At 41.0% G+C, this 20,535-nt stretch overlaps 1 protein-coding gene across 1 annotated transcript in view; it reads right to left on the bottom strand.

The window, feature by feature from the left end:
* Positions 1-16,678, bottom strand: part of LOC131952639 (lysosomal-trafficking regulator) — a 58,547-nt gene extending 41,869 nt beyond the window's left edge. Inside the window, exons 1-8 of the mRNA XM_059315384.1 lie at positions 16,578-16,678; positions 14,197-14,374; positions 8,883-8,962; positions 6,561-6,747; positions 5,085-5,229; positions 4,508-4,712; positions 2,966-3,664; positions 296-2,651 (exon numbers count right to left, since the gene is read on the bottom strand). Of these exons, the coding sequence (XP_059171367.1) occupies positions 296-2,651; positions 2,966-3,664; positions 4,508-4,712; positions 5,085-5,229; positions 6,561-6,747; positions 8,883-8,962; positions 14,197-14,370 (3,846 nt within the window). The 5' untranslated portion in view covers positions 14,371-14,374; positions 16,578-16,678. The remainder of the gene's footprint in view (positions 1-295; positions 2,652-2,965; positions 3,665-4,507; positions 4,713-5,084; positions 5,230-6,560; positions 6,748-8,882; positions 8,963-14,196; positions 14,375-16,577) is intronic.
* Positions 16,679-20,535: the final 3,857 nt, after the last annotated feature.

The raw sequence follows: 20,535 nt of genomic DNA, 5'->3' as shown, positions 1-20,535 counted from the left end.
TTGTATTAACTGAGTAAAAAAGATTTTAGTGAGCTAAATAAATAGAAATGATGGGACTGGCTGTAAGAGCAGTAGAAGAGAACAAGGGGGAAACAAGCTGAGTTTGTCTGAGGTATATGGTGGAAGCAGTTATTTAGGCCTATATATACATTAGGTGAATTACTTATCTACCATTTGTAATCAGACCATCAGTGCTGTTTTATATATAACTATACAACAAAATGTGAAAAAGCAGTTAACCTGCCAGAAAATTAAACAAGCTTAATTTTAAAAAGCCAAATAATAAAACACTTACCTGTACCACATAGAGACAAGGTGAGTCCCGGTAGCAGGCTCTAAACATGCGACTGTTCATGCACAGCTTGGCGCAAGTCTTCCACATGTCCAGTAGGACAGGCAATGATTCATTTGTGTCAGTGACACAGTCATGCAGTTCTCTTTTCTCTTTATCCTCTCCATCTACTTGCTTAGGCTGATCATCTGACTTGGGGGATGAAGACAAATTCTCCTTGTAAAATTTTAGGAAGTCGTTATCTTCCCCTAACAAAGGCGGGGAATCTGGAGAATTCTCCCCTTGGGAGTTTCGCAGCTGTATTTGCTGGAGCGTGGCGGTGACCGTGCATGTGCGCTTGGCCAGTGTGTCAATAAAGGTCTGGATGATGCTCCCACCCTCGTACACTGTCTTGTTGTCAGACGTGTTGCCACTCAGCCGACGCTCGTCTATCATGACCAGGGCCTCAAACACACTCATGACTGGGGCTCGCAACTGGTCGTACTCCAGCAGCTTAGTCAGCTTGGCCAGCCCACCCTTGGCCAAGAAGATGGACATGACCTTGTCCACCTGCAGCACATAGGGCAGGGCTGAGACTGACAGGAGCATGACTGAGCTTGGCACTGACCCGTCAAATGTTATGTCATCAGTGGAAGATAGTTCTGACGGAGTTACTCCCCCTATAACAGAATCCAGAAGTGATTCCTGAGAATTGATCATGGAACCTGAGCTTAAGTTACAAAAATGGCTGGTGTTAGTGAGCCCATGATTCAACTCATCTTTCAGATGGGTTGATGTTTCAGACAGAACATCATCAGAGGATAAAGCATCAGGTTTGTACCCTGCCAGCTGGACTTTCATATGAAGTACATGAAGATAAACACCAAAAAATAATTCCTCTTTGATCTCATTGTTACCCCTGATAGCTAAAGTCATCAAATGTTTAGCACATGTTAAAGCTAAGTTCTCATCTAGCGACAGGATCAACTTCCTAAAAGTCCTCAATGACTTCCACCTGTCTAGCAGTCTCTGCTTCCTCATTTCTTCTAGATCGCAACTAGAAAAGCCAGAGTCTAGAGCACTGGGGAGCCCATACAAGAGGGGGCTGGAGCCCTCCAGGTAACAGTGGACACACCTAGTGGACTCCTGCAGGAACACGGCACGCTCCTCACTCTTTGCTCTCCTCTTCCCCCAGCTTTTTGTGCTGGCCTGAAGCTTGGGGCTATCCGGGCTCTCAAGAGCTCCGTGGAACTGATCCAGCAGCATGGATGTCAGGGTGTCCATTGCGTAGCTGCGGATGGCGGGTGAGAAATGCTGGAGCTGTGGAACAAAAGATGAGATCAGTCTCTCCGGCTGCAGGCAGCAGCAGACCCCAACAGACCGCAGTGTCGACATGACCTGAACATGACTGGCCTTGAACTTGGCTTCTGAGATGTACTCCAGCAGATAGGTTGAAAGTTCAGCGACCACACAATACAGTGGCGCCTGTTGATCGGCAAATAACTTTTTTTTATCCCGAGCACTGGCGCTGTAGTCAGCATCTGGGTTGACACTGCCACTCTGGGCAGCACTGACTCTGGAGTAGTAGGGTGAGCCGAGGATGTCATGATGGTGGTCATAGTATGAGCCGTACTCACACTTCCTGTGTCGGCTCTTTAAACACTTCATAGAATGGATGTAGTTAACTTTGATCCCCTTCACTGTTGTGATCAGTGTGCCTAAACAACGCACCACATCAGCTGATGGATCAACTGTCTGTAAGTTTTTCACATCAGATGAATGGGAAAGTTTGTCTGTAGGATCACTGGATGAGGATCCACCCAGGTCTGAGAGTTGCTCACATTTTTCTGTACTATCCACACCATTGTTGTTTTCACATTTTAATACATTTTTCACATTTTTTGTTTCATATTCAGGGCTATCCACAGGAGTTCCCTCAGAACCACAAACACTTTTTTCTAAAGTCAAAGCACAACCGTTCCCCACAACCAATGGAACTTCAAAAGTTTGAGTTGAAAGTTCATTTTGTGTAGCAATTTTACCTCCGGCTACAACTGAGCTGTCTAAGGATGAAGACATCTCAAATATTTCACTGCTAGGTGGGGTTTTCTCTACTTCATGGGCATGGAACTCAATATACTGCATTAGACGTTTTATTCTTTGGGAAACTTCAAACTCTGTGAACTTAGAGGTGAGGTGGTTAGCATCAATGATGCTTGAAGGGTTGAAGGGAAGGTTGCTGTAGACAACTTGCATGAGCTGCATCAGACCACAGACCATGTCCATGGCTACCCTGGCCTCACTGTCTGCTAGTAGAGTCGCTGATCCACTACTTGTGTGTGAAGACAAGCCCACTGGTATTAAAGAATCTAAGATGTTGCTGAAATAGTATTTAAAAGTTTGATTGTTTTTTAAAAAGTTAATTTTTAATATATTTAATACAAATTTACGCATAAAAAATGTTTTTAATTTGTACTATTAAACATCTGAACTTGAAATATTTAGTTAAATATCTAATTAAAGATCTTAAGACAATAAAAATGGCAAGTACATAGCATCACATAAATGATAAATTAAAAACAAAATAATAATAATAAACAAATGAAAACATAAATTTATAATAATAATGATATAACAATAATATTGAAAACGTGTAAATAATGTGTTATGTGATGAAGAAAATCCAGAACTTACAGATCCAGCAAGGTGTCAAAGATGTTGAGATTCATGATTATTCTGACTCCATTTTGTTGTGTGGCCACTATGGCAGCGAGAGTCAGCACAGCTCTGACAGACTGCTTCAACAGGGCCACCCTGTGTGCCCCACCCCAGGGGGCCACCTCACTCTCCTCTTCTGGAAGTGTCCCTTCAGAACTGCCAGGACCGTTCCCCACACCAAAGCCAGAACTTTCCAGGTGAGTAGGATCAGCACCAGCAGCATGTTTAGGTGACTCGCTGTTATCTGGCGCTGTATGATGAGTGTCAAGCCATTTTTCTGCTTTAATGATACCAGACATCTCCTCGTGCTTAGAAACTTGCTGCCGGAAACATGTCACAAAGTACAAAATGTGAGGTAGAATTGTAGCTGAGAGTGCTCTGCCCCTGACGTTCTGATGTAAATCCAACTCACCAAGTGAGAGAAGAAGTTTTAAAATAATTCGGACCAGGTGATAACCAGTAATTGCTACTTGTTTTTCTTCAATGTGGCCCAATAGGGCAGCATAGTCATCATCAGTTTCTGAATCATCATCTTTTGACAGAGGTGACCAAATGTGGCTTCGTAAGCCCCTTTTGTACTTTGGATGTCGTGACTTCCTTTCTTCAGGGCGTGTGTGTGCTTCAGTGTTTGTGGACTCTTCATTGTCTGACTCAGACTTTGAAATAGGTAATGTCCTGCAATAAATGATGTTTACCATGACAAAGATTAGAAAACTTTTTAAGAAACAAATACAACAGTGTTTTCTTTATTTTGTTACTGGATATGCTCAATCGATTTTTTTGTGATGTAAATGTGTGTTGAAATTTTAAAAATGTCATTTTAATTAGTTACTTAAAATTGAAATTTACTTCATGGTAATTTAAAGAAATTTAAGATGAAAATATGCAAGTCATAACTGAAGTTACTACATTCATTAAAAGTCCAGCCTAATCCTCCCCAGCTTAATCCCAGCATAAATTATACATTCATGGCTATTTAAATGAAGGTCTACTCTAGTTGGGCAGTGTGTGTAGTTGCTGTGTTACTGTATATCTGCTGTGTAGTTGCTGTGTTACTGTATATCTGCTGTGTACTGTGTGCAGCCTAAACAGCTTGTCTGAGCTCTCTGCTTTGATGTGACATGGTCTAGATTAACCTACTAAGTCATAGTCAATTTTGTTTAAAGTCAAATTTTCACAGATCTCACAGTAGAATAGGTCAGATCTTGTATAGATGTGTATAGGTCATGCAGAATTCATACAAGATGTGCATGGCATATATAAATGTGAAGGATGTATTTAATAGAAAATGTTACAGATGAAGAAAATATGCATTAGGGCATAAGTTACAAAGTTGGTTAAATGGCGTTTGTAACAGAAAAAAAAAACTGCCTTTAAGGTATTTGTTATGTCTAAAGTGCATTTGTTACACAAAGAGAAAATGCCTGTAGTAGGGTTACAGAGGCCATCCATAAGGCAGTCTTATAGAGATGAGTATGGAGCATATCTAACACAGGACATGGGCTATACATTCCTCACCTTTTTGATGGTGTTGACCTGGTCATCCTTTTCCTGACCTTCCCCTCCTTGTGACCTTTAACCTTCAGCTTGTTTAACTGTGAGGCTGAACTCTCCACCCTCCTGAGCTTCATGGTCTGTAGACTGGGGCAGCCCAGCTGTTTCAGCCTGGAGGACTTGATCAGCTGGAAGCAGGAGCTTAGGGGCAGGGCTGTGTTGTAGGTTTCTGCACAGGGTTATAGACAAGTTTTTACATCTCTGATACAAGTAGGGTGATTAAACATGATTAGGTATTAAGTAATAAACACTGGGTATCATTTTAATGACTTTGTTTCAACTTAAAATTATTTGTAAAAAATGAAACAGAAACCCAATCACATATTGCTTCCCAATAACCCCCACCCCCCACCCCCAACCCCAAACAAAAACACCAACGATATTCTAGAATTAAATTGGGCTGTAAACGATCATAAGCATACATTTGTATCTAAAATCCATGTTATTGACACATTTTTAATATTTTGGTTTGTCAAATTTTTACTTTTCTACATTGATATCAGGTACACATAGGTTCCATATTTCTACAAACAATTCTCACCATCTAAAGTCTGACACAGCCTCTCAGAGGTGGCATCTTCTCCGTCTTTGCTGTGCATCCCATCAGGGTAGGCTGGCTTCATGTGTGAGCAGTAGGGCAGCAGGTTCAGGAGTACCTCACACAGGTCATGGCGCTGGGTCACCCCCTGGGGAGTGGAGCACACAAATATTACATCTGTTACACATGCAACATTTCAGCTGATCCGAGTCTTCTGGTCAGTGTAACTACAGCCTAGATACAGCATGCAGTGATCTAACTGAAAGTGTTTAACAGGTTTTTATGCAGCTCTTATGCATCTATGACTTAGGTTAACTTGTTAACATAACATAACAACAGCTGCCAACCACTGCCTCTCTGATTGACTCACCTTGACACCAACCCTCTCTACAACATACAACAGCCTCCAACCAATGCCTCTCTGATTCTCACCTTGACGCCAACCCTCTCTACAACATACAACAGCCTCCAACCCCTGCCTCTCAGTATGACTGACTCACCTTGATGCTAACCCTCTCTACAACATACAACAGCCTCCAACCCCTGCCTCTCAGTATGACTGACTCACCTTGACACCAACCCTCTCTACAACATACAACAGCCGCCAACCCCTGCCTCTCAGTATGACTGACTCACCTTGACGCCAACCCTCTCTACAACATACAACAGCCTCCAACCCCTGCCTCTCAGTATGACTGACTCACCTTGACACCAACCCTCTCTACAACATACAACAGCCGCCAACCCCTGCCTCTCAGTATGACTGACTCACCTTGACGCCAACCCTCTCTACAACATACAACAGCCGCCAACCCCTGCCTCTCAGTATGATTGACTCACCTGGACACCAACCCTCTCTACAACATACAACAGCCGCCAACCCCTGCCTCTCAGTATGATTGACTCACCTGGACGCCAACCCTCTCTACAACATACAATAGCCTCCAACCCCTGCCTCTCAGTATGATTGACTCACCTGGACACCAACCCTCTCTACAACATACAACAGCCTCCAACCCCTGCCTCTCAGTATGACTGACCCACATTGACGCCAACCCTCTCTACAACATACAACAGCCTCCAACCCCTGCCACTCAGTATGATTGACTCACCTTGATGCCAACCCTTTCTACAACATACAACAGCCGCCAACCCCTCCCCCTCTCTACAACATACAACAGCTGCCAACCTCTGCCTCTCAGTATGACTGACTCACCTTGACACCAACCCTCTCTACAACATACAACAGCCTCCAACCCATGCCTCAGTATTATTGACTCACCTTGATGCCAACCCTCTCTACAACAGCCTCCAACCCATGCCTCTCAGTATGACTGACTCACCTTGACACCAACCCTCTCTACAACATACAACAGCCGCCAACCCCTGCCTCTCAGTATAATTGGCTCACCTTGACGCCAACCCTCTCTACAACATACAACAGCCGCCAACCCCTGCCTCTCAGTATGATTGACTCACCTTGACGCCAACCCTCTCTACAACATACAACAGCCGCCAACCCCTGCCTCTCAGCATATAATCCTCCAGACAGCGAGTGACATCCTCCTCTGTGAGGTTCCTTGGTCCAACATCCACGTTCCTCGTCACGGCATCCACGTTCCTCATGAACTCTTGACTCAACTCGTTGGCAATGTTCCTCATTTCCCTGCACACAAATACAGCACTAAACATGGAGATCTATAGACTTAAAGAGAAGCTACAACTGGCACACAACACTAAATACCAAACAGTCCACTCTTTCAATTTAACTTTGGCATAATATAATTTTATTACGCAATAGACTAATCTATTTTTACACTGAACTGATCCTGTCAATGTGAAGTGGTTTTTTGTTTAACTCAGTAGCTCTATTCAACAACATGCTTCAGCATTTCTAAGCCATTCAAATCTTCTGGTTATTACAAAATGGGGAATTTCCGTAGGAAGTAAATTTGTCATGTGTATAATTTTTTTTTTGGTTAGTGATAGAAACTGAACAGCTTTAGGCTAATTTAGTAGGACTGCATAGAGTCAAGTTAGAATTCACAGAACTTATTAAAACGTGGGCAAGACGTAGTCGATGTCTTTTTGTTTTACTTGTACCACCATGACCTGATTTATATTTCATAAGGCGCTAAGTTATCTTCGATATGGGGGCCTTTGTTAAGTCCTGATAGTATGTGTCAGGAGCCAAATAATTGCATTTTTAAAACGAAGTCTGCAAATAAAAAAATGAGTGTGTAAGTGGAAAGCAAACTCGGCCTCCACCACGGTTTGAAAAAAAAAAGAAAAGAATTTAAAAAATAGTTTTTAAAAAAATGTGCGGGGGGGGGGGGGGGCTTGGCCGGGACAAGAAAGCGTGAGCCCTAAGCTGTATCTTGTTTAGCCATAACACTGTCGACAACCCTAATCTTAACACAAACAATGGAACCCGAAAAGAAATAAAAACTTAAGCACGATAAAGCGCTGTCCTGGTAGTGATTTATAATGGTGGGAAGAAGTGAACGGACAAACTACGTTTTACGTAAGTCGGTTATAACGGAAATTACCGTTGCTGTTAGCAAACAGATTAGCATGATGGTCAACGAGAAATGATTTATCTGGGTGAGTTGAATTTACTCAATTCTAAAAGTGCGAGCTTTCTCCCACATGGAATACACCGGCCTGCCCTACATCTGTTGAGTTCAAGGCCAATGTTTACCGTACAAAAAATTCCCACTAAAAAACTTGGCTTGTTTTATTTTTAGCTTTCCTATTTTAAAAATGCAGAGCAGCTACAAAAGAATAAAGGTTTGATGATGCGTATTCTTTCTCCAATACTGGGGCGAAAATTGAAAGCAAGCTATATTAAAATAATGGGTCACTCCAATGTCACCTTCTACAAACGTTTAATCTCTCCACTAGACTAATGTTGATAAAGTGATCAACCCACCATACATTAAAGTTGATAAAGTGACCAACTCACCATACATTAATGTTGATAAACTGACCAACTCACCATACATTAATGTTGTTAAACTGACTAACTCACCATACATTAATGTTGATAAAGTGACTAACTCACCATACATTAATGTTGATAAACTGACCAACTCACCATACATTAATGTTGTTAAACTGACCAACTCACCATACATTAATGTTGATAAAGTGACCAACTCACCTACATTAATGTTGTTAAACTGACCAACTCACCATACATTAATGTTGGTAAACTGACCAACTCACCATACATTAATGTTGGTAAAGTGACCAACTCACCATACATTAATATTGATAAACTGACCAACTCACCCTATACAAACGTCCACCCGGTCCACCAGACTAATGTTGATAAAGTGACCAACTCACCATACATTAATGTTGATAAACTGACCAACTCACCATACATTAATGTTGATAAACTGACCAACTCACCCTATACAAACGTCCACCCGGTCCACCAGACTAATATTGATAAACTGACCAACTCACCCTATACAAACGTCCACCCGGTCCACCAGACTAATGTTGATAAAGTGACCAACTCACCCTATACAAACGTCCACCCGGTCCACCAGACTAATGTTGATAAACTGACCAACTCACCATACATTAATGTTGATAAACTGACCAACTCACCCTATACAAACGTCCACCCGGTCCACCAGACTAATGTTGATAAAGTGACCAACTCACCATACATTAATGTTGATAAACTGACCAACTCACCCTATACAAACGTCCACCCGGTCCACCAGACTAATATTGATAAACTGACCAACTCACCATACATTAATGTTGATAAACTGACCAACTCACCCTATACAAACGTCCACCCGGTCCACCAGACTAATGTTGATAAACTGGTCAACGAACTTGTCCAGCACAAACCTCTGTTGCTGAAATGTAAACAAAGATTCCATGTTAGCCCACATCGACCACAGCTACAGCGTGAACCTGAGTCAGGTCGACTCAAACGAAACTGTCACCACACGATCAAGCCGAAAGTTGTTTTCAAGTCAAAGCGGATATGAAATCTATGTACACATATACACACTTGTAGCGTACAGAAAACGAAAAATGTGATTCCCGTTAGCTATGTATGAGGCAGGTTGTTAAGCCTAATGACCTATCTGTTTACGTTTAGATCAAGAAAAAAATATTTTTACCACAACAGAGGATTACTGATTAGACTTGTGATGTAATATGTGACAATAAATATAATGGTTACCTAATCGATTTGATTGTTTAATAATAAATTGTTCTATATTTAGAGAATGAAGTACATACTTAAAACATAATTGTCAACGCAAGGGTCAGTATTAATATTTGTATGATATTGCAGTAACACTCATGTCTAGTGTCTCTTCACTTTGGGGGTTTTATTCCAGGAAAATATTAACATAAAAACTGAAGGGGACCTGCAGTTAAAACTCAGGAACATACATGCAACTGAAGAGTTGAAAAACATCTGATTTTTTCTATCTGCCCTGTGTAAAAAAAAAACTGGTTTGGTGGTGTTCTGGTACCAATATGTTTGTAATCAAGCCCCCCCCCCCCCCCGAACGCAATGGAATTTATATAGAAAATATATACTTCTAACAGTGTCCGGAAGTCTGGAAGAAACACTGTAATCAAGTAATCAGGTTGTGTGTAACGAGTGAGTCTGTGGTAGATGTCCCGCCGCTAGGCCATTATTACTTCTCCTATACAAACATATAGCACGGTCCGTTTCTGCGCTCTTTTTACACGGCACTGCTAGACTTGACGGCGAACATCTAGCAGACGATTTGGGCGGCAACATCTAATCCAGCAGACGAGCTTTAACTTCAGTGCGGGGACGCTACTTCCCGCCGTGGTAGAAAGTTACATAATCTAACCCCAGAGAGTGAAACCTAGATTGTAATGTAAACTAACGTAAGGAAAAAAAAAATGAGGTGTTTAACCGGCGCATGTCGCTTTTTTTTTACAGTTGCATAACAGGAACAGGGTCAAGAAAATACACCAGAATTAGAGCAAAAAATGGATATGTAAAGCAATGGGGAGAGGAGTAAGGGGTGGGGCTGATATATTCGTTCACGTGGTTTAGCTGTCAACTATAAACTTGTTATGTAAAGGACGCTGACATATATATGACATATTTAATATATTTAAATATTTAATATATGACATATATATGACATATTTAATATATGACATATATTTAATATATGACATTTCTTTTTCAGGCTGAAGGTTATCTTTCATTTTGTTTTATTTTAATTTTAACGGCCGCTTTGATAGCTAAATCCATGGCAACAGTAATGATTGAACCCATCTGGTCAACTCGGATGACTCGATCGTCACTGAATGGGATATTTGGACGATTATTTCTTGGACCATATTTTGTGGTCTTGTTTTATACGTGCATTAATTAACCTGCGACGTGTTTAATGCAAGAAAATAGTTAGAAGACCCCCCCCCCAGGCATTAAGAATTAAAACGAGCGCGAGTGTGTGTGTATGTAGGAGATTTGTGACATCACGTATGTAGTACAACAAACCAGCAGTTTAAAATACGCTACACCAGACGTTTTAAAAATAAAACACAATTTTTTAAAGTTTCAAACATCTCGAGTTCTGTTTCGCTGGACAAAAAAAATATCCACGACATTAATTAAGGGCTACCATTTTATACTTTTTTTTCGCTATTTACGCATAAAATGTGTAGCTTAAGACAACCATAAACAAACTAATACATGAGGGAATGTGGGTAGAGAGGCTGTTTTGCTCTATTTGCGTTTTCCCAACCAGGTTTCGTTCAGACATTTGGTTCCGGAGGGGAAGGGGGATCTTTAAACTTCACGGAGGCATGCGATAAAAATGGTGGTATGGTTTTATTTTTTTCTATTTCGTCCGAGAGACGGTGGACGTGTCCGGGAAGGGGCTGTGAGAAACACTTTCCATCTTACCGGTATTTCACATAGCATGCAGGCACGTGAGGGGCGATAACTAAAACACGACATGAAAAGTGTTGACAAGACGAGTGATAACAAGATTGTGACATGCATACTCGTGACAGAGCAAATGTGACGTGTAAGTAAATGACAAGAAGTGGAATGTAGACAGATAACAAGACATGGTATGTAGGCAGATGACATAAATGGCATATATGTAAATGACAAGGCATGGCATGTAGGCAGATGACAAGACGTGGCATGTAGGCAGATGACAAGACGTGGCATGTAGACAGATGACAAGACGTGGCATGTAGGCAGATAACAAGACATGGCATGTAGGCAGATGACAAACCATGGCATGTAGGCAGATGACAAGACGTGGCATGTAGGCAGATGACAAGATATGGCATGTAGGCAGATGACAAGACGTGGCATGTAGGCAGATGACAAGACATGGCATGTAGGCAGATGACAAGACATGGCATGTAGGCAGATGACAGGACATGACATTTAGGCAGATGACAAGACATGGCATGTAGGCAGATGACATAAATGGCATATATGTAAATGACAAGACATGGCATGTAGGCAGATAAAAAGACACGAGAAATAAAAACGGCAAGCAAATACACAATGTGAAATGGCTGTTAAATACTAGTAGAAGGCATGGTAAATTTCACAAGCAATATGACATGTAAGCAAATGACAAATAGCATAGAAACATGTATTTTAGTGCCCCCCCCCCCTCCTTTTATTCAAGTATTCACAGCGGCACGCCTATGAAGCGTCTACCCACTAAAATGCGGTCAGAAAGTGTGGAGGGGGAGGGGGAAATTACGCTGAGAAAAACAAAACCCAACAAGATCTACATTCTGCAGTTGATGTAAAATTGTAACCTGTTTTCGGCCAATGTCAGCCGAGTACGGGAGGTGCGTTCTTCACGTCGACGTTGCTCTGGTTTAGTTGCTCTGGTTTACCAACCAAGGTCAGCCGGGTTTAGCTAAGTCGCTACATAAAAATGCACGTGATGTATATAAGGTTGGCCTAACTGAAGAGTTTCCTGACTACTTTAATTCCACTGCGTTTTTGAGCGATGTACACAGATGTTGATGGGTGGAGATCAAACACATACTGGGTGTGGGTTAACTTTTCGTTACATATTCCACTCATAATGGACGAAAAAGTTGTCACAACCGGCGTAGGCACTTTTTTCTTGTTTGATGTGGGAATAACATACTTTCATTCAATCAGTTTTGGTAGCATTGTACTACTTTACATTTATTTGTACTTTTTTATTAGTAGCAGTGCGCTATGATTTTAACTCTTTGGGTTTATACAAATTATTTCTGCTGTAGAGGTCCATGTTCGAAATGTTGAGTAATCTTTATGGAGTTTTAATAGTAGACAAGTTGTGATGAAGGGTTTTTCTTCTGCTTCTTGCTGAAATAGGTCGTGTAAACGAAGTAGGAAGTAGAATCAAGCACTGGAATCCTTTGTTTAAGGAAACTGAGTGTGAGCGGTTCACGTTAAATAAACACAGGCTGAAAGAAAAACTGAAACAAAGGCCCGGACTATTTCCCCAGATATGAAGAGTATACAGCGTTTGTTGGGTTCACAGTGCTAAAATAGATGTGTCGATTACAATATTATACTGAAACAAAAATGTATTTTAAAATTGTCATTGGATACTGTTCCTGAGCTAGGTAAAAAAGTATAATGTAAAATGTGCAAAACAACATATGACAAGCCAACACACCAGTCAACACACGACAAATCAACATTTGACAACATATGACAAGCCAACACACCAGTCAACACACGACAAATCAACATTTGACAACATATGACAAGTCAATATATAAGCGAACACACTAGTCAACACACGAAAAGTTAAACCACAAATCAACACATGACAAGTCAACAAACAAGTAAGCATATAACAAGTCAACACAGCTTTTACAAGCAATATACTATATACAGTAGTCACACACACACACGCACGCACAAACACACGCACACACAACAGAAACGTGCCTACATTCATCTCTATCAGGCACATGTTAGGCACACAAAAAACACAGACCTGCAGTAGATAACATTCATCACGCACACATAGACATTGGCAGCATGTCAAAAAAAGCCAAAGCATTATCATATTATCTTCATAACTAAATCATTACATTAAATTCGTCAACCAAAAAAATAATAATTAGCGTTACATTTACATAAACATATAAGGGACTTCAGTGTTAAGTCATAGTTATTATATCAGCTATACATATGACCACATGACTGCATCATGTATCAGTCAAAGTACGAGTGCATCATTACTGTCTTACAGTTGACCACTCACATATGCATCAGACCGGCTACACACAACCTGTGTCAGTAACGACCCCACCACCTACACAGCTGTCTGTCACACAGGTTATAGGTAATCAGCCCTGAATATTTACAACCCATTCTCCCCCTCACCACAGCCCACATCTGGCCCTAATCCAGACAACAACAGTTATATAACTCTCTGGGTCTCTGCTTGTTTACCCTGATACGAAGATACAAAGATATAACATGTCGTGTCCAGCAATGGTCATTCGCCCACCATCTCTGGCCATGTCATCACCCTGGCCTGGCCTTGCTTGTGATCAGATTTACTGAATTAGTGTGTAGTAATCTGCACCTGTCGCTTCACATTCAAATTATTTTTTAGTACATTTTTAAGGAACCAATGCTTTTACTAAAGATGAATTTTAATTTTCAGTGCATGCAAAAGTTTACTATAATAAGAGTTTTTATACTTGTTTTATTTAAGGAACATTTGTTGTAAATGTTGAAATGTTAAAATACTCAGACGGTGAGTGCAACGTTTGAGAATCTAATATCTCCACTAGACGGCCGTCCATAGATAAAGGTTGATTTTAAATATTTGATGTAAGAAAGGTTGAACTGGCCGCACTACAGCAGCAAGGTTGGTGAATTAAACGTCTTGGTTGTGACGGATATACTATGCTAATTAACATACACACAGTTGTAGTGGAAACAAAACAAATTATCTGTGTCAAACATGCCTTCGTATACTAATTATAAATTACAGCTGGAGTTGAAATGTAGATTAAACACGCAAGGCCAAGATGTTGGAAATAAAGGTAAGAACACATAAGGATGTGACAAGTAAAGATCAGGTAAAAAGCTTACCTGTAACTTCTGCTCCGTGAGTCGGTCATGGCGCCATCTGACCAGCTGGGCGTAGGACTCCCAAATGGAAGACAGGGTAGCCATCTTGTCGGACAAAGTAACCGTTTTGTCAGGGGATGCTGCCATTTTGTCCGGGGATGCTGCCATTTTGTCAGAGACACTTGGATTCTTCATTGTTCTGAAAAGAGACACGCTATTAGACTACTGCTGGTCATGTATACACCTGTCGATTTTGTTTATATTCAAGAATATAAATCAAGATAGGCCCTAAGCCCTTCAAACTGTAAAACAAAATCGAGCCGACTAATCGCTCTATAGCTTGACCGGAACAAGGAGTACATTCGGACATATTCTGACAAATCTGACCTCTTTGACGAGACCATAAAAAGTTGTATGAGACCACACGCAGTCACTACTAGCGTTAAGCCTACAACAATACAAATCCTCTCTTTCTAACCTGATAATAGAAAACAGCAGGGTTGAAAGCTAGTGACCCGTACATTAAAATTCAGCTCAAGTCTTAAGGAAATACCTGCAAGAGTATAAATAATGTCTTATATCAAGCGTAAAAACGGCCCTAATGTATGAGTATGCCGTCTAGACGGTACATGGCATTTGTTCAGTTTATGCTTTGTTCTCGGATTCGAATCTAAAAATAGGTATGCGGATAAATGCAAATACACTGCGTGATATTTCTGTTCACCGTATTATTTTAAGCTAATTCAGCTGAAATGTGATTTGATTAATTAAACTGTTATTTAAACTCTAACGATAATACGCCATACACGCAGAAAATAAAACCTTAGGTTCACTTGAATTTTTTATAATCGAGTTTGGAGTAATTTGATATCATTTTAACAGAAGGGAACTTTGCAAAAAAAAAAAAAAAAAAAATTCTAAACGATCGCATTAAGCAGAAAATGAATATCAAAGAAACCTTTCGCTTGAGCTGCTGGCTGATATTTCAGCAATAATTACCAGGACTCGCTCCCAGATATTTCAGTCCCTCTGTGATAAAAGGGGCACCCAAAAAATGAAAAAATTAAAACAGGGGGGGGTGTGTGAGAGTGACCCAGCATATATTGTGTAAGACGACCTAGACGTTAGGGTGATGAAAACATGTTAATTTTCGCTTAAATAATGGGTTTTCTATGGTAGAGGATAAGATGCTTTGACGTCACTTTAAGAGTGAGGATTAGGATTTTTCCTGGTGATAATAATAATAGGGGCGCGGAGGAGGGCAAAAAAAAGTAAATACGTGATGTGATATATGTACGACTACTATAAAGGAATTCGAAAAATTCGTCAAAAGTTATCGTGCTGTTAAATTTACACAGGGCTTCTCACACCAACAACACCTACGAAAACCCCGCCAAAAGTTATCGTGTTGTTACAGTTATACAGGGCTTCTCACACCAACAACACCTACAAAAACCCCGCCAAAAGTTATCGTGTTGTTAAAGTTACACAGGGCTTCTCACACCAACAACACCTACGAAAACCCCGAAAAAGTTATCGTGCTGTTAAAGTTAGTCAGGGATTCTCACATCAACAACACCTACGAAAACCCCGCCAAAAGTTATCGTGCTGTTAAAGTTACACGGAGCTTCTCACACCAACAACACCTACAAATACCCTGTCAAAAGTTAGCGTGTTGTTACAGTTACACACCACTAACACCTAAGATAGATGTCATCTCAATCACGTAGCAATTGTTACTATTATTACATGATCACGTCCCACCTGTCGATTAGCAACACATTTAAAATACATATGATATCAAGCCCAACCAAAACAAAAAACTAAGATAAAGCGTCACGATATCAGATGGCATAAGAGATAAAACTGGAGATTTAAACTATGGTACGTATCCGTAGGGGTCAAGATAACACTTGAGATAATCGCCCAGATAGCTGTTGACCCCACGGGTCAACTATTACAATTATTATACCAGGTGTCCGACCATTGTGCGTTTTTTTTTTTAGTTTAAATAAACAGATCTAAGTTTAAATGAACAGGTCTTATCATAATTTCTTGATGACTTTTTGTGTTAATCAACAAAAACATTGTATTATTAAATGTATTTCAATATGCCATTATCTCCAGATAAATGCCAATGAATAGAACAAACAATCTAATACTGAAATACTCCCTACAATTTTATTGCATCAAAGCACATTATCTTACGTCTGTTCATAAGAAATATTTAACAAGGTTATTTTTTTTTTCAACTTTACTTAGCCTACCTTTTGCTTAGCGATTAAAATATATATTACGGTTAACACTAACACACTGAAAATACATTCCCACTTCTGTAATTTACACAGTAATATTATGACAAAATATAAAAAGAGGCAAACAACTGGGGAAAAAAAACCTACCCCACACAACAGCACTATCCAGAAACTCTACTATGGGGCTGTACTCCCAGCCACGCACCGAGCGCGATTATGTCCCATGCTACTGTGAAATCGGATGACGTCGAACTGACCGTAGATAAAGCTTAATTAATGCTACAGTACAGCGGTCTCCATTTGCGTTCACCAGCAGTGGTAACGTTCAGCCAATAAAAGACAAGGGGAACTGATCTACGACCGTGACGTGGGGCAGCAGTGATGCGCTCAACAGTAGCGCTTTACACTAACTGGCGGTGGTCCATCTCTAACTGGCGGTGATCCATCTCTAACTGGCGGTGGTCCATCTCTAACTGGCGGTGATCCATCTCTAACTGGCCTCGTCTACCACTAGCTGGCATATACGAGTCACTAAAGCGTTAACCTAACACTTACTGGTGTTTGCCACTAAGAGGTGCCGGTATGCCACTAACTTACTACACGCTGTAGCTACTTGGCGTCAATCTGCAACAAATTAACTGTCAAAATGCCACTTACTTCAGTCTATCATTAACTTGGCGTCAGTGTGCCACTACACACAGCAGCAATTTAAAATCGAGTACGCACCACGGCGAACAAGCCCGACTGAGACTCCACACAACAGGCTCTAGCACCGCAGTTGAACCACGCTGTGCTGATGGTGTAAGCCTGGGGATAACTGGATGTAACTCACACCCCACAACCACCACGCGAACATCAGCGAGCTGTCACAAAGCTTTAGCGCTTATATGTTGGCAGTTACACCCTTTTTAACATGAGAAGAAATAACGGTATTTTTTTCCTTATTAAAGAAACGAATTGCTTTAGTTTAATTTTTTTTTAACTTTATGACCAGTACATGAAACAAGTATCAAGATTCTTCAATAAGTGAAGTCTTTAGCATTTATTTAAGACTACCAGTGATAGCTATACATGTACACAGAAAAAAAAATTAGGTTACGCGTCTTTAAATTATCATTGGTAACAATTGATTTTTATCATAAGAAGCGTCCTTAAATTTAAATTTTTTTCCCTGCTGTGGACGCCCAATCAGCACTCCCCACCCCCACCCCCCCCCCCCACAGAAATGAAAAGTAATCTATAAATAATCTATAAAGAAAATATACGGCTACTTTAACGAGCGTCTGCCCCCCCCCCCCCCTTCGCAAATTTTAAATTCCCCCCCCCCCCCCCCCCCCCCGCGAAATAAAATGTCTCACAGCTTAAAACAGATTTAGTTTTCTTTTCATGCCCCTAATTTTTATGGACAATCTACAAAGAGAAACAACCCAGTTAATATTTTAGCAAAATAATCGAAGCTTAGTTGGCGATGGGGTGAAGGGTGTAGTAATGCATTAAAGACAAACGGGATCTTGTCCAGATCAGCCTCGGCAAAACGTTACCCCACCCCGCCCCAAAGAGAAGAGGATATCTAACCGTAACACTAGAGGTGGATGAGTTATTGTTATGGTGTGCGCCTTAATATTCAAATGTCTAGACATTAGAAATGGGTCAAAGTTGCGTGTGTGCATTAAATTAAAGAAAGCAAGTTTTTTTTTAATTATCTTACTTTCGGTGCATTTAAAAGCTTGCTTTTTATACTTGTTTTATTTTCCACTTTTTAGTCGTCTGTTCTAAATTAAGTTGACACTACACATAGGTTTACGACAAAAAATATTTGCGTTAAAACCCGAATAATAGCTTTCAATATAGTTAGCTGCCCCTAGTTAGTGGTCGACGCTCAGGCAACCAACTGTGACCGAACATTAGGTGTGAACCACAGCTCAGCAGACTGATCGGGCGCTCATCTTTGAATTAATTTTTGATGACTTATCTAATGTCTAATTAGATAATTGCATTGCCATTGTAGATGAAAATATCTGGATAGTTTGAACGAAATCGCTACATCAGAAGTGGGTCAAAACTGAGTTACAAGATTTGGCAAAAACCTACTAACAGACAAACGGACATTGTGAACTAAGTAAAAGCATGATTAAAAAAAAGTACATTCTCCGCCGTTTCTAGATATTTTTTATGCAACCTACAGTGCACATGTTATCACGCATGGGGGGGGGGGGGTAGTGTCGAATTCACATATTATGAATTGTTGAATGTTGATAAGTAGAAAATAAAACAACTAGATAGCGGGTCAGCTCGTTACAATATAAGCCAATTACATATGGATTAGCACGTCAGTGAGATAAAATATCGCATAGCTATATAACGCCCCCCCCCCCACACACACACACGCTCCCATTAGACCAAATATTTCAGAGGCAACCGATAGATTGTGGGTTTATTTCTACCGCAGACAGGTAGTGATTTAAGGGCGAGCCATGGAAAAAATTGTGGGAGCTCGGAAAGGGGGGGGGGGACGGAGACTTCTAGCTACACAATAACTGTTAGTGTTAACGGGTCCAGTATTACGTGTAAGCTGATCAGTTGGAACATATCTGCTGTTTTGATAGAGGCAGAGAACTCTTATTATTGAAAACATAAGCTGAGTAATTTTGCTTAAATTGTTTATGTAGTTATTATACATTTAAGTTTTAATATAATTGGCGATCCTGAACATATTATTTAAGATTTAATGGGTACCGGTGACTTTTATTTTTATAGTAGACTAGCGTGCCCGTCCCTGTGCGTTGCTGCGGGGATAGAATAAAGTCGGACGAAATATTTTAAGAGGGTTTCATCAGTGCGTTACCAATGCTATGTTCTTAGACGTGTGATCTTGTTTTCTAAAACTGAGTTATTTAAATGTAAACAGTGTCTGCGCTATATTACTTGGATCATATTTGTCGGGGCAGGGGTTTGCCCACGCTACCGCCCAAGTGCGTCCTGTATGAAAGCTTTGAATGTACTCTCCGTAATAGTGATGTAGAACACACTTCAGCGACCGCTGTCAGTGACGTAAAGGGGTGCTCTCGGTTATTCATCGAATGGCCTGTGCCACTGTGTCAATATTGCAGGTTGATCCTTAAAAGTAACGTAGGCGCCATAGTGCTCACAGGATAGCCCGGGGCGCCAAATCACACCCTGCCAGTGTGCCGGCGATGAGCCTAATTCAATTTAGTGAACAACTATGATATCCTCATCTTTTTCTTAGTCTATCGCACTGTTTAAAACAAACGCAGGGCGCGATTCGGTTCATCTTATTATAAGAAAAGTCGATTGCGGTTTGACACTGTTCATCCGAGTGCCATGAAACTTTGGGGAGTAGATTAGAACACTCCAGTGGAGGTTTCTGCAAAAAAGAAAAAATTTCTTTTGAGCGTCGCCCGATAGGGTGCGATTTTAGTCAATATACGGTTTTGGCGCCCATAGTTCCAGAGCGGCTATCTTTGCACTTGGTATCCCCGTTAATTGGGAGTCCCTGCATAGTGGGTAAAGGGTGCTATTATATTCAGCTGTAAAACTACAACAGATGCAGCCGCCGGCGACACGGAAATTGCGTGACCGAAGGCGCCCCCGGGCTCCCATGTGAGCACTTCGGCGCCCTACGTTCGTTTAAAAAAAAAAAAGCCTATACACGATGGACAACAATAATCGTTGACTACATCGAATCAGGAGCCTCCCCCTGGCAGGTGGCTATTTGGGACCCCCGGGCTCTCCCTTGAGCACAATGGCGCCTACGTTCGTTTTAAAGAGTGCGTTATGCTATGGATTCAATAGGTTATAGTAGCTCACTAAATCGAATCAGGCGCGTCCTCCCGGCACCCCCGCAGGGTGCTATTTGGCTCGGCAGGCTTTCCTTTGAGCGCTATGGCGCACACGTTAGTTTTAAAGAATGCGATAGAGTATGGATAAGATGTGGTAGTATAGTCGTTCACTAAATTGAATCAGGCGCGACCACCGGCGCCCAGACAGGGTGCGATTTGCGCCCGTGCTATCCTGTGAGCACTATAGCGTCTACGTTCGTTTTAAAGAGCACCCTACAATATTGACACGCTTGCACATGACATTC

Source organism: Physella acuta, unplaced genomic scaffold (assembly GCF_028476545.2).
Source record: "Physella acuta isolate Inbredline_101_S28 unplaced genomic scaffold, ASM2847654v3 ptg000883l, whole genome shotgun sequence".
NCBI classification, from domain to species: Eukaryota; Metazoa; Mollusca; class Gastropoda; family Physidae; genus Physella; species Physella acuta.
Note: the sequence above shows the minus strand (reverse complement) of the source record. Positions and strands in the feature narration are given on the sequence as shown.